This window comes from Astyanax mexicanus, chromosome 7 (assembly GCF_023375975.1).
Source record: "Astyanax mexicanus isolate ESR-SI-001 chromosome 7, AstMex3_surface, whole genome shotgun sequence".
Lineage (NCBI taxonomy): Eukaryota > Metazoa > Chordata > Actinopteri > Characiformes > Acestrorhamphidae > Astyanax > Astyanax mexicanus.
This window is the reverse complement of record NC_064414.1, coordinates 33,510,387-33,528,273: the sequence shown is the minus strand read 5'-3', so window position 1 is coordinate 33,528,273 and position 17,887 is coordinate 33,510,387. Positions and strand designations below refer to the sequence as shown.

Sequence of the window (17,887 nt, the reverse complement as noted above, 5' to 3'; positions counted from 1 at the left end):
AAATACTGTAACTCTTCCAACTCTAGTCATTTTTTATAGCTATTTTTATAGTTATTTTCAGGAGATTTCAGGATACAAAGATTAACTACACTCTACAACATGTTTTTTACATTAATAACTAAAATGTGTGCTCTGTAATACAAAAAAAATAGCCCTGCTTAAATATGAAATGCAAACATTAACATAATTTATACACTGCCTGGTCACTGTCTGGGTTAAACTAAGTAAATGATGTGCGGTTGATGCTGCAGTTGATCAGGTCAGGGTTCAGCAACAGTAGGCTATATGCTGAAAAAATGAGATTAGCTGACTACCTGAATATACTGAATATAGACCAGATTATTCCATCAGTGGATTAATGTATATGCACGGGCATATTCTAAGATGACAATCCCAGAATTCATGGGGCTGGAATTGTGAAAGAGTGATTCAGGGAGCATGAGATCATTTTCACACATGGATTGTTCACCACAGCATCCAGACCTTAACCCGATTGAGTCTGACCTGGCTCACGCAAATAGTAACGTGAACAATGTCAACAACCAGCATAAGAGCTACAGCGCGGGAACGTTTCCGTTCACTACACCCGGTGTTTTTTTTCTGATTAAATCACTCTACACACAAACTCAGCCGTGGCCAAAAGGTGCTTCTGTTTCTGCTCCAGTGTTAAACATCGCCTTTTCCTGTTAAAAGTTCACCAGAAACATGACGGAAAATCCAGTGCGGTCTTTAAAATAGTGACACTGCAAGATCACCAGGCTTTGTTAAATGTTAACCTGTGAGTAAAAATCTGTCACAAGTCTTTAGATGTGAGAGGGTGTCAGACTTTAGTCAATTAAAAGTCTTTTTTAAAGTCGTGTAGTGTACGGAGAGCAGCGGGCAGAACTGATTATAATCAGCTGTAAAATCTAATGAGAGACTGGTCATCGGGCTGCTCTCAGATCCTGTCCGCATTACCGTGCTCACCAGGTAAGTGACCATGAAGGCCACTAACTCAGATTTACCAGTGGAGAAACTTGGAGATTTGTTCATTGGAGAAGCTCCAACTTGCAGAAAGTCAGATATGTACAAAAAAATGAATCTCTCATAAAGGTCTATTTGTAAGTTTGTATCTGAAAATATATTTGGGGAAAAAATGCTTATTCATTTACAGCCAAAGTTAATAATAATTACACTGATACATAAACGTGCTGCATATACGTTATAAACTGTTGACACCATTTAACTTTAACAATATATTTTTATTCATTGCTGCAGGAATTAGTTGAACCCTCAGTGTTGTGGTGGGGCTGGAAATTTCCCTTTTTATCCATTTCCTAATGATGGCAATTGTCTGACCACTAATTTAAGTTTAATTATTTAAAATGATTCGTTTTAAAATTTTTACAGGTGATGCACATGCAACTCTAAATTTATATAATATACATAAATAATAAATCTTAGTAATTTCACCCCTCTGTTCTCACAGCCCATAAAGGAACTGTGTGTAATAAAACCGGCCACGGTGCGGCGCTGTTGTTTTCCTGCACAGTGAGAGAAGAACAGGGTCACATGGCGGCTATGGCCGCTCTCTGTAAACACACTCTCTATTCATCTTGTTCAGATCTGTCTTTACCCTGTCCGCTTTTCCACAGGCTTCATTATTCCGGCCTTTAGTTTAAACCCGTCAGTGCCGCGATGTTACAGGTAAAAAAACGGTTAAAATACTCGTCAGTGGGTCTCGCTGCGAGCAGACTTCTCTCAGGACCCCCTAAAAACCCGGTGGTGTTTCTGGACGTCTCAGCTGACGGAGAGTTTATCGGGAGAATCGTTATTGAAGTAAGAACCGTAGAGAAACTCAGTCAGAGCTTAATATCTGTATCTGATTATTAAAACTGTAACAGCGCAGTGCTGTACTAAAGCTAAAACTGCGCTGTGGCCAGTCGTTCATTATTTAGAGCTGCAGGGATAGCTAGCTAGTGTTTACAGTAATGTTAATCTATAAAACACTGCCTGATCTGAACTCACAGCTGCTCTGTTTCTAATACAGCTTCATGCAGATGTTGTTCCCAAAACAGCAGGTAAGTCCAGTGATGTGTGGATCCTGATTCAGTCCCAACAACAAGATTCATTCATCAAAATTCACCAAAAAGTGATGAATGAAATTTAAAATGTAATGAAATCTTGACTTTAATGAAAGCTGGAATTGTGTTTCAGAGAACTTCAGAGCTCTGTGTACAGGAGAGCACGGCTTTGGGTATAAAGGCTCGGTTTTCCATAGAATCATTCCTGAGTTCATGTGTCAGGTAGGTGTAACTTTACAGATTTATATATTCAATTTCATATACAGTGTTTAACAGGTGTTAATTAGATCAGTACCTCAGTTTCGTTTTGTTTAATGTTTTTGTTTGATCAATTTATTATATGTGTAATATATATATATATATATATATATATATATATATATATATATATATATATATATATACTATACATAGCTATATTAATGCCATATTGTGTATTATGTACTGTAACGCATGCTGTATTTGTTTTATTTCTGCATGCAGTATAATATGACTGCATGTAAGGACCCACAGTATAGGATACTTCCCTTATTGTTGTTGCACAAAAGTGCTTGCATCTTCATTTTGCCATTTTTACTTTATCATTATCAATTGTCCTTTACATTTAATTAACATTTTTCTGGTTTGCCTTTACAGTTATTACAATCTAGTCACTGTGTGCATTGTCTAATTTTGATCACAAAATGAATGAAAATAAAATACTATGTATTAACATATAATGTTTGTCAACTACCTGACTTCTATTTACTCTGCCTTTTTGCTTTTTTTACTGGGAAAATGCTACCTAGATCATGTTTTAGTACCATAACATGATGGCTGTTAATATGTATATGACTGTCACTCTATGCAATACAAAAAGCCACAAACCAAGAATCTGAAACCAAGAGCTGTCATATTAGAAGGTGAAACAGGTACCAGGTAGATTCAAGTAGTGTAGGTACCAAACAGCGAAAAAGAAATGTTTTTTTTTTTTTTACTGAATATTCTGAAGGTTTTTTCACTCCATTTTGTTGATAGAAAGATTTCTGAATGACTTAAGTGATTTTAGTACATATGTTTTGCACGCTCTGTACTTGGATCAGTTGTATTGAACTGGCATCATAGAATGATTGGTTGTGTTTGCAGGTTGGAGATTTCACAAACCATAATGGCACTGGTGGAAAATCCATTTATGGCAAGAAATTCAGTGATGAGAATTTTAAATTGAAACACACTGGACCAGGTGATGCAGCATGCTTCATACACATTGGCATATTTCCTTTAATGAGATTTGTAAAAATGTAAAGCTTCCTATTTTGTATTATACAGCTGTGGGAAAAAATAAAAGGACACGTAAAAATGATGAGTTTCTTTGATTTTACCAAATTGAAAACCTCTGCAATATAATCAAGAGGAAGATGGATGATCACAAGCCATCAAACCAAGCTGAACTGCTTGATTATTTGCAAAAGCAGTGTGTAAGACTGGTGGAGGAGAACATGCCAAGTATGCCTCCAAATATTGAGTTCTGAACTCTTAAAACTTTATGAATATAAACTTGCATAAACTTTTTTTCTCATTTTCTGTAAATAAATGCTCTAAATGACAATATTTTTATTTGGAATTTGGAAGAAATGTTGTCTGTAGTTAATAGAATAAAACAGCAATGATCATTTTACTCAAACACCTATAAATAGCAAAATCAGAGAAACTGATTTAGAAACTGGAGTGGTCTCTGATTTTTTTTTTTCCAGAGCTGTATATGTTTAGTTACTCTGTTATACTGGGGATGTGTGTGTATACTGGTGCTGCAGAAACTTCTGTGAAAGGCCACTAGGTGGTGGTGAGGACCAGAGCAGCAGCAGGAGGAGTGAGGAGCAGAGATTTTGTAATCCACAAACAAATGACCTACTTTCTGAGCAAGTCAACATCAATGTATCATGTGCATTTTTGGTGCCAGGGGGTTCCTAAACCAACAAACCCTCTTGATAGATTGATATGGCCAAATAGTGTCGGGTTGTGTAATACTGGCCTGGATGTAATTATAGTTGAGAAGCATAACTTACCCGATCCAGATGTGTGCCCTCATGCAGCGCTGCAGACTCTGCTCTGATGTTTCGGGTCCCTGCTTTTCTTTACGTTCAGCTCGTTGTTGTGGAGGTTTTGATTATGATGCGGCCCCTAAATTGTATCACATTTATTGAACTGAACAAACTGACATGAGGTCTGATTTTCTTCTCAGCTGTCTAATGCAAACTGACTCCTAATGTTTGCTCATCCTGGTGTTCACAGGTGTGCTGTCGATGGCAAACTCTGGACCGAACACTAATGGATCTCAGTTTTTTATCTGCACGGTAAAAACAGAATGGTATGCATAAAAAATAATGGCAAGCAGGGATGCCAAAGTCTGAAAAAAAAGAAAACAGCACAATTTTCAAAAGATTTTTTTTAATTATTATTGGACAAATTTAATTTCACGATTTGCACAAATTAAATAAGCCTACGTGTATTTTTGGCTTGAAATTAACAAAAAAAGAAAAAACATTATTTATTCAGCACTAAACACTTTAACATCCCAACAGACATGCTAACAAAAGGACAATGTGACTTTAAATAAATTTGTTGTTGTTTTCAGTATAATTGTTCTGTCCTCTTCTGTTCATAAACTTTTTTTTTTAGCTCTTAGTTTTTAGCCCAAATACTTTTAATTACTCAGTGTTTGGTGCATCCTTAATGTCCATGCTTGTTCTGGCTCGGTTCATTAATTTGTTTGTTTGTTTGTTCATCTACTTATTTAACTGTCTCTGTTCTTATTTCCCTTTCTCAGTCTTGATGGTAAACACGTTGTGTTCGGACATGTAACAGAAGGCATGGAGACCGTATCTGTAATGGAGTCTTATGGTTTGCATGATGGAGGAACAGTTAAGAAGATCGTCATCACAGACTGTGGAGAGCTTTAACATTGCCTTACTCTCACCAGTAGTCATCAGCTCTTCTACTGGAGATCTGAAGATTTCTGAACGCTTCACCTCCAACCCAGATCTATCAGATAATCACTCCGTTATTATGAAGGCAATAAGATCCGCTGGGGTTAAATATGTGTGAAGCTACATTATGTGGGTGTGCAGGAGCAGGGCTTATTAAAACTTTATAAAAGTGTGTTTTTTTTTTTATTTAAATCATTAAAGGTAAATTATATCAGTTTAATGAATATAGCATGCACATGTGATTGTATAATGATTGAACAAAGATTTGGTTTGATTTAGGATGTCTTTTTATTTTTAAAAAATAAATAAATTTAGGACCTTTTGGAACTATGTGGAGCTGTTTCCAAGACAAGGATTAAGACTAGTTATAGACAATTTTGGTTTGTGAATTGGAAAAAAAAAAATCTCCATTCAGAATGCTGTCTAGTCCAAGACTAGGCTTAATCCATGTCAAGGAAACTGCTCCTTTATGTTTTATGCTTACTATGTAAGCAATGTCATGATAAATCACAAGCCTTTATACATAAGAAGATAAAGAAATTCCTGGAAGTTTTCGGAATAAACTCAAATGTATATGAAACTTGTTGTGATGTGTGATTAATTGTGTTTTTAGGATAATTGTTTCCGTGTTTATTATTTGTAATGGGTAAAATCTGTCTTTTCCAGATGAAACCAACAACCATTTTCTCTCTGTAGATGGACATGAATGTCAATGATGTTTTAGAACTGGTCAGAATGTGTGTACAGCATGCATTAAATATTGATTATTTATTTATTTATATTTTATTTTTTGTCAACAGGGTCAAATATATGCAGCTCTGGAAACCAGGAGTGACAAAGTTATCCAAAAGCAGTGTGTAAGACTGGTGGAGGAGAACATGCCAAGATGCTCTTTAAAAACACTTTAAAATTATGAACTTGTTTTCTTTGTATTATTTGAGGTCTAACAGCTCTGCATCTTTTTTGGTATTTCAGCCATTTCTCATTTTCTGCAAATAAATGCTCTAAATGACAATATTTTTATTTGGGAGAAATATTGTCTGTGGTTTTAGAGTAAAAACAATATTAATTTTACTAAAACATATACCTATAAATAGCAAAAGCAGAGAAACTGATTCAGAAACTGACATGGTCTCTTAATTATTTCCAGAGCTGTACATACATCACTCTTTTTGACACTCTTTTTCTCTTATCTTTGATAGAGTTAAAGTCATGACCTTGGGAAGGCCATTCTGGAAGCTTAATGCTGGTCTGCTTTATTTGTTCCATAACCAATTCTGATGTGTGTTTGGAGTTCATGTCCTGTTGAAACTGTTTTTGTGCAACCTACCAGCTCCATTACAGCAAAACAGCCCAGAGCATGATGTGTTCTTGGGATTAATGTCTTAATGGTCTCATCTGACTATTAAACGTTCTTTCAGAAGGTCTTTTCTTTGTCCATGCGGTCAAATTTAAACTTGAGCAAAACTCTGTCGAGTTTTACGGAGCCTATTTTGGAGCCCTTGGCATTGTAAAAGTGCAGACAGTGACACTGGTGTTCATGGGAGCTTCCAGTTCTTCAAGGAGTTCAAGACCTTGCCAAAGAGACTAAAACTTCCAATAACATATTTGAATGGATAATCTTGAAATCTGCAGTTGTTTAGACATGAGCCAGAGAGCTGATCTCATAAAGTCTGATGACTTTCCCATTCTACTGCGAGTTGGTCAATCCAGTGAGTGGCTTCAAACTAGTCTGTTTATTTGAACTCAGAGAGACTATACCAGCTGTAGTAAATCATGATCACGAACAGGAAGTTAAGAGGCCTTAAAGACTTTGGAAAGTGAAAGACCACATGAAAAAATGAATTATTCATCTACTGTATGTACTGGTATTTTGTAGTTTGTGGAATGTTTGGTATCTAATTGTTCTAAAAGTAAAATGAACCATCATTTTATTCTACAAACTACAGACATTTCTCCCAAATTCCAAATAAAACTAATGTTGTTTAGAGCAATTATTAGCAAAAAAAAACCCAATCAATATTTGGTGGAATAACCCTGGTTTTTAATCACAGTTTTCCCAGTTCTCCTCCACCAGTCTTACACAGTGCTTTTGAATAACTTTGTGCTATTCCTGGTGCAAAAAATTAAGCAGTTCAGTTTGGCTTGGTGGCTTGTGATCATCCGTCTTCTTCTTGATTACATTCCAGAGGTTTTTAATTTTATAAAATCAAAGAAAATCATAATTTTATGTAGTCTCTTATTTTTTTTTCCAGAGGCACCATTTCTGAACTGTTCATTTGGTTTTCTTCCACGCTTTTTAAAAAGTTTCCTGAGATTGATGCCAAAGCTTTTTTTAGACAAGACTTCCTGTCCCTCAGGATGTGACATCATACCTGTGACCATGAAGCTTCTCCAGCTTCAGTACAGATTGGCTTATTTATTCTGTACGGCCTGTAGGCCAAAATCCCCATCACAGTAACTGTCAACTAGTCTTCACTTGGTGGAGGTGTAGCTTATCACAGCAATGCTTTATGAAAGTAAATTATGAAGCTTTTGTGGAAAAACAGTCCTCTCTCCTAAACGAAACCATATGCAGGCTGAGGTCACACCGTTTGCTTGACTTCTCCGATTACAGAGTTGCTATAGAGACCAGCTCGATCCCGTTCTGTTTGAGTCTGCATTGTTGTAACAAACTTCATATAATTTGGGCCTCCACCCTCTTGTGAAGTTTTAGTGATTTGGAATATGTAGCCCAATTACGGAAACTTGGCCCGGAGAGGAAAGCCAGTGCCGTTGCCAAGGTCTATCGTTCTCATGTAGCACTCACATGTTTACAATCATTACAAGCAATTAGACGACTGCTAAAAAAAAGAGAGCATAAGTCTTCTTTAGTGCGCGCCGTATAGAAAAGATAAAATAAACGGGCTTCAGTGAAGTGCTCGTAAAGTATGATCTAAAGGAAATCTCTTCCTCAGTGCTTTCAGCAATATATGAACCTGATATCAGAATGACCGCCATTCCCGAGGCTTTAATCCTGGATTTCTATTACACAGGCATCACTCCCTCGGACCGTATCTAAGTAATTAATCAAGACCATACTGCCTCCCAAGAGGAAGATCTGAGATGAAGTGAGTTTCCCAATTCTCAGCGACTCGGAGAGGGGTCAACTCATGTGTTGAAATCTTGAAACACCTACAGTATAGCTGGCGGGAACAGAAAAGATACAGAACAGAAATCTGCTGTATATTAATGATGTTCAATGAAAAACATGCATCTGCATTTTTGTCCATGTTTTTATTTTAATCAGGGTTAAAATAAAATGTACACAGTGCAAATAATTCTGGATAAATAAACCCATAGAAACGCTCTAAATACTTTGAATCATCTTTTGTTTAACATTGACTTCTATTAAAAGTTAAGAACATTTTTACATTTTCCTCTAAACACACCCCTCTGGAGATGCATGTTTTTCATTAAAACACTGACGATATGTAATAGACTGTAAAAGCAGGGACAACACACAAACCGTTTTAATTTAGTTTCAATGTTTTAATTCAACAAACCCCTAAAAGCACAAAGTATTCAGTTTTCCTAACTAATAAGGCACATATCGGAATGCCGTTTCTTGGACGTTAAGCAACAGAGTTTTTCTCTTTTTTATTCTTCTAGTACAGTCTTTTATCACCCCCTCTGTTGCTCTGTCCAATTCAGTATGATCTCAAATATGTTACAGACATTACGAACAAGAACATAAACATGAGTATCTAATGAGAGAGTCATCAATACATTCAGTAAATATGTATGTATTAATTGGTATACCCTAGTAGTGAATAAAGGCATTTAATTGTAACAATCAGTTATTAGTCAGGTGAACTCTATGAAAAAGACTTCTGAGAAATTACATGAACTAATATTAAATAAAATACATTGCACAAACGTATACTTTTTAAAAAATCAGTTAAAACATGCACATGCAAACTCAACTACAGTTCTTTGTCTCACACAATTGAAAAGTGAAGTAATCTTAATTGCATAAAGATGAAGAAAATATTTTTTTTTCTTATAACCATTCTCTGACTTGCAGTAACTGGTGACCATGAAAAACATGAGCTCACAGTTTTGATACAGTTTTTTTTTATACAGTGGTGTGAGTCTCTTCTTTTCTGTTCTATTTTTTATATTAAGTGTTATATCTAAACTGTTACGTTATTGCTTTCCTAGAACTGCTAACTGTCAAACAATTGTGCTATTCAGCAGACACACACACACACACACATACAAACACACACACAATGATTTTCATATTCAGGCATATTAAAGCATTTGCAATGGGTAAAGTTACTGTGATAATATCTAAGATAACAAAACACAAATAAAATGGCTTGTAAGGGCATAATAATTATGTACCAACCAATAATATTCTACGTAGACATCAATATTTCCTTCATAGTGTAGTTTTGTTGCATTTTATACAAAAAAGAAAAAAAAACTGTAGAAAGACCTTCCATAAATATTTCTGTAGGATACGACCTAAGATCATTGTAAAACAACGTAAAAACTCCCAGCTCTTTTGCATCTCAGCAATCTGCCCTTTTTTTAAAAAACAATTTTAATATTGCATCACAACATTTCAACATAGCTAACTTGAAAATGATGGCCGTCGAAATATATACACAAAACAAGCATAGAACTGTCTCTCTTTGAAAGGGAAAACAAAATCGCATCCAATTTTAAATTGCAAAATTTTCAACATCTTTACTGGTTTCCAAAATACACATATCTTTCATAGAAAATAAGTTTACACTGAAAGTAAGCTATAAAAGTCAAGTATACGTAATTCAAGACAAACACGCGCGAAAGCACTTGTATTGTAAATGCATGTACACTACCGCTATCGCTACCTCCGACCGCTCCAGGACTCTCTGGCTGTTGGAGCAGGACTAGAACATCACAGGGCTTAGGCTAAGGCTAAAGTTAAACACCTCCAATATGTAAGGCTAACAAGTTATCACCATCCATCATCTGAGTAATCTGCAGTCATCTGTTCTTCCTTTACATTTATTAGAAACAAGCTGAGCTGAGTAACATCATACTCCTCCCCATCCACTTTAGTTTTAGTCTGAAAGCATGTTCAAATGCTACGTTATGCTAAGCTAATTATTTAGTAGAATAGCTTCTTCTTTTCTTTTTTGCTCAAACGTTAAGGCTACTAACAGTCAATTCGATTGATCCCAGTGATGCAGGGAGACAGCTTTGTGTTAAGCGATTAAGAATCGGCAGTGATTACACTGAAGCCACATTGCTTTTTACTGAGAAAAACAGCCTCTGGCTGATTTCCTACAATGGTGTTAATCAAAACACAGTATAACTCCTTCCATCCTAAATGAGGCTGGAAGTGAAACTTGGCATGAAACAATGTGTGCACAGAGGAGCTATTAGCAACAACAGTCCACAGTAAAACTACATTTATTGAGTAATGAAGGAGCTCCACTAGAAAACGAACAGGATGACCTGCTTTGCCGAGAGCCATTTTGTGAGAGACTGATCTCATTTCTATCTCACTGCTCATTCCTCAGCAACAGGCAACATTCTGATTGGAATTATCATCAGAAAATCAAGCCTAATGCACCCACAGCCCCTAATGGAGGGATGGGAATATTATGTAGTTGGTTCTCTGTTTTCAGTGCTAATGGGTTCGTTATATCGCCGCCCCATAAATTCACATCTTAGACCAGCATGAGACACTATCTACCCTATCTAACATCCCAACAGTTCACATCATTATCATATAAAGCATTTTGGACTTATCCCTTCAGGTATGGTTTTGCTTCTTTGCTTCAAATAGTTTGTCTCTACAAATCAGAAAACGATCAATTTCAGACAACATAAAATATATATATATATATTTATATTCATATGAGGTTATGACTTCCAATGTTTAGTAAACAATTATACACATTCTATATACCAAGAAACATCTTACTTACGTCATATGTACATCTAGGCTTACAACTTTGTCGAGACAATATTCTGCCCTCAATAACTTCTGTCAGCAAATGCTTACAAATGTGTCCATAAACGACCTTCGTTATACAAAATAAAGCTACATTTAATGTTATAAAATATTAAATGCTCTCTGATCACAGTCAAAATGTGACCAATTAGTATGTCATGTAATAGTACAAGAGCGAATCGTTCAGGCTAAGAGGTAAACTACAGTATATCCTTCAATGATCTTTATATCTCTCAAATAAATGTTTTATATCCTCCTCTCAATATAAAATCTCTGCACTGTACAACATTCCTCAAATACTTCCAAAATGTCCTGTGTCCTATGACCGGCTACTACCAAACCCACATCTCGTCCGATACAGACCTTTCAAAAGACTTTTCAACATAACATACTTTTTCCTTATCTCACATTTTAGCCAAGTGTTACCTCCTCTGCTTCTAGACAGGTCATTATTTCCTTTAAAAAAATCACAGTTTTGATGGGATTAAATCCATCATTTGTCAGTTGTGTTGGTAATTCGGAAATGTACATAAACAGCAAAGCTTTTATACAGCTGTGATGTGATTAATCTTTCATATAGAGGCGATGCTAGCTAAATTGTTTATGTGATGTCACAAGACATCTTTAGATTTCTGAAGGCATCTTCATGTGATGTATTAAACACATGTACATCTAAACACCTCTAAATGCTCTATAAATATCAAAATAAGGCCACATTATATCAAATGAATCGTTAAAACAAAGTATTTGAAAAAAATCTGTATTTGTTTTGAGCCAGGAAGGCCATTTCTTGACACGTAAAAGAAATAAATGCTTTTAAATCCACTAATAAATGCTACTTATACACAACAAAGACGGAGCACTCGAGCTATGTTAAAAATTAGGCCAATGTAGAATTGCATAGATAGAAGGCTAGAAGCCTGTCTTTTGCAGGCCATCACCATCATGTCATCTAAATAGAAGAGCGGCATACAAATAAAAGATGTGTAATATGTAATTCCAATGCAGTTTCTATCCTGAGACAAACTAAGGATTTTGTCCCAGCTAAGGCTGTGCTCTTGTGGTTTTGTGATGAATGATAAAAATGACAAACATGTCATATTTATCATCATCCAATAGGCTACTCAGGCTGCTCAGATGAAAACTGTTGCATAAGCTGTTGACATACTATACTAGACCTATTCTAATTTTAGCTAGCTGATTGCTTTAGCATCGCAGTTTATATGCATGTTGAAACGCACAAGTATATATATATATATGTTAAAAGTAGGAACTTGATATTGCTGAATTTCATACAAGACAATTCTATCCTACAGTAGTTTTTAATGGCAAGAGGTGGGGTTAGATAATCCCTGTGCACACAAACACACACAGGCGTAAATATCCCAGTTTAGTTGAATCAATTGCACGATGATATAAAAACAACACAAATAAATATGCAACATAAAAGCTAGGGATGACGAGTACAATATCCCCTGTTAATTCACAGTTAAAATGGTGTGCTGTTGACCCAAAGAATACTGCAAGGCACACTACAGGCCCTGTCTGACTGAACTAATATAACACTTATACCACTCAGCACATCCACGTAGTTCACTTGGCAGGGAAAATGAAGACAGAGTCTGTAAACACGCAGTCAGAGAGCACAATGTTGAGGTCAGCCATTGTGTCTGGTATGGATATCAATACTGTCAGTGACACACTTCCAAACACAAACTTAATAGTCGATTATACATATAAATCAAATTCGTTCGATACTGCCGATAGACGAGGCCATTTTAGAACTAGCAATATTTACAATAACATTTTGGCACATCTCACTTTTGTTTCATGGAGCACTTGCTGGGTATGTCAGAGGGGAAGGGGGCAGAGGGAGAGGAAGGCAGGAGTGGGCAGGGACCTACTGGTCCTTATTGCACACGGCGGCAGTAGTAGCCCAGGACTTTGCACTTCTCACACAGGTGCTGCGGGTGCTCCTTGCTCTGGTCAGAGACGTCCAGGCCGTCGGGCTTCTCCAGAGGACGCTGCAAGAATGGAAGAATGAAAGATGTTGTCGTTACAGTCAGAGTAAAACGGCCTTCTCATGCCTATTATTCCAGGTGGGCCGTCCTTCATACTCTTCTCACCATAATATAGCCTATTCCTTCCCTCAGTACTTGACCAAGGCCACATCTCCTGAGAACGGCTGAGACGAGGCCTTGAAGGCACAGTCTTGCTCCATCAGCAGGGTGTGTCAAACATTTACTTAGGACTGGTATCAGATAATATACCCTGATCTCGGAAATATGCTGAAAAAGCTGCTCTCAGTTATTGGAAATGCGTTCAGGATTCCATCTCTCCGGAATGCTTGTTCCTACAAAGCAGCGTGACAATCGAGGTGGTGAATCTTATTCTTGGAAATTATGCAAAAGACCCAGAGAAGAGCAGTGAGAGCCAGCCGTTTTTGGCTGTTGATCACAAACAATACTTCTACAATCATTTGTTTTCCCACCCATTGTTGTTGCAGGATCTTTTTACAATCCTGTTATTCTTTCCAGTGTGTCTCAGCTGTACTTTATAAAATACGGAAAACCAGGTTAACACGGGCCATTGGGAGGAGACAATGTAGCATTAGGCTGGAGTGTTTGCTCAAGAGCGAAGGGCTTTGTGAATGATAATATTAGGGAATATCGGATACCACTGTGGATTAAGAATTTGGCCGATGTGCTCAATAACTGGAAGGAATTCCTGCCAAACAACAGAAAAGCTCACTCAAGCAGGAAGCTTTGGGGGACTTTGCGTCGTACCTCTGTTTCTCGTCCGCTCTTACTGTAAAGATGTCAGTCGTGCTCCAAGGGAAAGGCGTTAAATTGGAGATTGATGGAAACAGAGCTTGCAGCAGTTAGCCCTCTAATGCGCTTAGAGTGAGCTTCTGGCACAGGCCTGGCTATTTTACTTGATAGCATGGCAAAGGCCACTGCTGAGACACGTTCACTTAATCACCCGGCAGGAACTATCGGGGGGGGAACGTGTAACACTTTGCTAGGGCTAAAGTCGTAACAGCTTTGCACCATGAGAAAACAATAAAACTATATGCACACATCCACTTTATGTGAATGCTTGGATTCCAAGAACAGGAGTCAGCTATGCACCCATAGAGGTTCTTTGATATCCACGGGGGTGTACTACACATCTCACATGCTGACTTGAGGGAAATATGTTAAGTGGGTGATGCTGAAAAGGCAAAGAATTTGCTTGCAGGAGAAGAGCTAACCACAACACAATCATGGAAAGAGCATGCATTTCCCACCAGCTGCTTCCAAACAAACGATGGTTTCGCTTGAATCTTAAAGCCACATTTGATGACAATGGGTGTAATGAATGTTTCCTTCTTCGCGCTACTATATTTACTCCTTCATCGAGTACGTCTTTAGACGCCTGGAACTGAGACTAAACTTAGAGCAGTTCAGCGGAGAGGCCTTAGTGTGAGGCATGTTGTCCTTTTTAAAGCAATAATGAAAGCAGCAGTGCTTTTAGTGCAGAGATTAGTGTGACTATGCAGGACTATTTTTCTTTCTTAGTCAGAGCGAGTCCCTCTCCTGCCTTGCATATGTGTATTTCCTGGAAGGGGAAACACACGGTTGAAGCAGTATCAAGTTCTGGATATCGAGTTTCAAAGGTAGGCCCATGGGGCTTCATCCACCACAAAAATTCCTCTAAAGACTGCGCTGTTTGTGTGTACATTACACAAATATGCTTTCGACTGAGCATGAGACTCTTCCACACAGACAAACTCTCACGCACACATACTAACTCAATTATGGGCTTCCACAGGACATGTTGATCTGAAACTGGAAAACATAGTTAAAGCTGTGTTGTACCTGTTTGTGAGGATACACGTTGATGTGGCACTTGATACATTCCTGTCCCATGTTTGCCCAGGAGTTTCCACTCATCCACTTCCGTTTGCATTTGGGGCATTTGTACTCTCCGAAGCATCGCTTTTTCCCCTGATAGGGTGTCAGTCCTTCACCTTTGGGACGGGCCTGAAACGGCATGGGAGGTACAGTTAGGAAAGCCTGTTACTACAGTCTGCAAGCAATCAAATCATCAAGCTCTTCTGATCAGTAGTGGATATGAAAGTAAGTCTGGACTGAAGCTCTGCCCACAGTGGAAGAATTTATGTCACCTGATTCTGTCCTCCGTCAGTGAATTACTATCACCTGTGCTCTTGGCACAGTGCAGTCAAAATCAAGTAAGACTAGTTTAACAAGCTGCGAGCGCTCATAACCGCGGCCCGGTCCATATGCTGCAGCTCTAATGTAATGTTTTGAATGCAACCTGGGAGACAGTATTAAACAGCAAGGCTAGGCCAGGGGCTTGTTTTATGGCCTGTGAGTACGACTCTACAGACGATCCACTATATAACAATCCGTAAGGGCAAAAAGTGCATTTTGTTTTATAAAAAACAAATGTTAAGTGCTGTGCTTTATAGACGTTTTTAATTACCAGTCCAATGAGAAGATGAACAAACCATGCTACATGAACTACAGCCAAGGCTTTGTTGGTATTGGAAGTATTTGTTTCATTTGCACTAAGGGGCTGTTTAACACAAGAATTTATTCTCAAACAGACTTGGGCGTGGTGTCAACATGGTGAGTCAATGCTGGATTCAATATCTAAGCCACAATAACTACAAAAGGGAAAACTCAGTTTCCCTGGTGTGTCACAAACAAGAGCTCTATGTCATCACTGTGGGAGATCTCCAAATTCGGAGAAAGGCTAAAACAAACAAAAATTAGAAAACAACTCAAATTTATTAAGCGATGTCAAATCCAATAATAAACAATGAATGTTTTAAAGAGGTGCAGACTACAGACAAACTGAATTCACTAAAAAGGGGAAGAGTGATTCACACCCAATACCTGCTTTTGTTTTCTAGAACAAGAGTTGGTTAAATTGAATTAAATTAAATTAAATTGAATAAGACTAATTACACAGTTGGATAGTGTTTTGCTCAGAAAAGTATTTGTCACGAAATGAAAAAAAAGGATCTGCCTATCCCTATTAAGAACTGCAGGCAATAAATGCTACAGCAACAACCACAGAAATAAAAGCTGATGCAAGACCCTTTAGATATCAAATCATCACTCAAATCTGAGCACTCTAAATGAGCTATCCCAGAGATTTCAATAATCTGACAGTAAATAAGGCTTTACAGATGAATGTGGTGTGGTCTCTGCATGTGTTCTGGTAATGAAGTTCAACATGTGTGCATCATTATGTTCCCTTTCAATCATGTCTTTAAAGAGACGGGTAAAGAGTGGGAAAATAGGCTGTGGTGGGTGAGAGAGAGCGAGAGCAAGAGCGCTAGAGAAAGTGGCATAATCACCAGGCAGACAACATTTTCCATCCCAAGATCCTCTAAACAAGTGCGGCATTTCAAACAGGTGAGAGAAGAGGAAAAAAAAACGTTCTTTTGAGGCTCTACTCTACCCATGTGAAATCTATCATATCAAAGTTCCTGTCCCGGGGGCTCGAACCTCATTGTGAAGTAGGAATGAAGCCTGAAGCTGGCTCCAGTTTGCACTGGGGATGAGCGAGCAGGGTGGATATGTTACTTTGGTCCCGCATGAGTAATGGGAGGTGAAATCATCAGCATCTGCTCCAGTGTGTGTAAAGAGCCAGCATAATGCGTCACGACACGCATGCTCCATGCGATAGGCTCTCCTCGCCAACCTTAAACAATATGACTCAACCACTGTCAACAAACCATCTCCTCAGTTGACAGCAGCTGGAAACCATGACTTCTGAGCTTTGCTCTGGCTACATCTCTGAAGTTCAGAAATGGACTGACGCAAGGTCACGCTAGCGACTGCGCCACTAGTCCACTTAAGGACCGGCGTGGGTGTGGAGCTCTAGGGCGAGGAAAATAATAAAACCAACAGCATAACTGACTTCAGCCCATTTGATTCATATTTTCCATTGTTGAGCTTCATTAAGCTTTAGGTGTAACTGAAATCTCTGGTTAATGTCTTTACAATGCTGTAATGCCCTGTTCTTTGACGTTACACATGATATAGCATGACTTGATGACTTTAAAGAGTGTTTATAACAGTGCGGGCTCCTGTCAACAGCAGAACTTTTAAAACATTTAAAATACATTTTTTTATTCTTCTTGTAGTAATGAATATCTAATGTAACACACTCTTTAAGGACAAATGTACTGGGATATGTACACAATGCAATTACAAGTTTGTTTGCATGATGTTCCATTCTAAATCTATTGGCATCAGTATTGAGTTGGGCGCTCTGTTGCAGCTCTAACAGCAGGTTTGGAACTCTGCAGTTACTGAAGGCTGGTTTTTATACTCCTGCGTTTATGTAGTGTGCTTTTTACATTGTAGCCTGTGCAAGTGCCTTATGCCACTGTGCGCTTTTATGCTTCTGCATTTATTTGTCCACTACTGTGTTACACTGCATTTAAAAACGCAAAGACAGGAATGCGTGGGCGGGAACACAAGGCTTGGCGAGCCAATCACAGCTGCTGCTGTAGTGTAGGTTTGATGCATAAGTGAATTGGCCTATGATGCTCCCATAATAACTTTAATAATACTTAAAACACTCAAAATTGATGTGGGATATCTAGGAGGGAAAGAATTTAAAGAACAGTCTTGTTGCAATAGTGGCCTCCTATTACAGCCCCATGATCGGATTCAGTAAGCACTTTAGAACCACCAAGTCTTTCACTAAAATAAAGGTCTAAAATAATACTTTTGTTCATATACATTTACTAAATACTAAAGCACTGATTTGACCAAAAGTCAGTGTTTAAAAGGATAAGAAGTTAACTTTAACTAAATAAATAGTTCAGTTCCTTACTA

At 37.8% G+C, this 17,887-nt stretch overlaps 2 protein-coding genes across 5 annotated transcripts in view; one reads left to right on the top strand and one right to left on the bottom strand.

Annotated features, from left to right (window-relative positions):
• Nucleotides 1-863: 863 nt before the first annotated feature.
• Nucleotides 864-5,609, top strand: ppifa (peptidylprolyl isomerase Fa). 4 transcript variants are annotated; one of them, XM_049481291.1, is made up of 6 exons: nt 1,001-1,818; nt 2,030-2,060; nt 2,197-2,285; nt 3,189-3,285; nt 4,335-4,396; nt 4,870-4,962. In XM_049481291.1, exons 1-6 carry the CDS (start codon nt 1,678-1,680, stop codon nt 4,873-4,875), a joined length of 426 nt encoding a protein of 141 aa, XP_049337248.1. In that variant the 5' UTR covers nt 1,001-1,677; the 3' UTR covers nt 4,876-4,962. The 4 variants fall into 4 exon arrangements, with proteins under 4 accessions (XP_049337247.1, XP_049337248.1, XP_007249586.3 ...); XM_007249524.4 differs by having other exon boundaries at nt 1,014-1,818; nt 4,335-4,410; nt 4,870-5,609; XM_049481290.1 differs by lacking the exons at nt 1,001-1,818; nt 2,030-2,060 and adding an exon at nt 864-969 and having other exon boundaries at nt 4,335-4,410; nt 4,870-5,609.
• A 3,551-nt stretch (nt 5,610-9,160) lies between these two features.
• Nucleotides 9,161-17,887, bottom strand: part of zcchc24 (zinc finger, CCHC domain containing 24) — a 45,655-nt gene continuing 36,928 nt past the window's right edge. Inside the window, exons 3-4 of the mRNA XM_007249525.4 lie at nt 14,885-15,049; nt 9,161-13,048 (exon numbers count right to left, since the gene is read on the bottom strand). Coding sequence (XP_007249587.3) covers nt 12,935-13,048; nt 14,885-15,049 — 279 coding nt within the window. The 3' untranslated portion in view covers nt 9,161-12,934. The remainder of the gene's footprint in view (nt 13,049-14,884; nt 15,050-17,887) is intronic.

Excerpts from the sequence above, each read along its gene's own strand:
- ppifa (XM_007249524.4), top strand. The coding sequence starts at position 1,678 with ATGTTACAGGTAAAAAAACGGTTAAAATACTCGTCAGTGGGTCTCGCT. Across the intron at positions 2,061-2,196 it reads TGTTGTTCCCAAAACAGCAG|AGAACTTCAGAGCTCTGTGT; the intron begins GTAAGTCCAGTG and ends ATTGTGTTTCAG. Across the intron at positions 3,286-4,334 it reads ATTGAAACACACTGGACCAG|GTGTGCTGTCGATGGCAAAC; the intron begins GTGATGCAGCAT and ends TGGTGTTCACAG.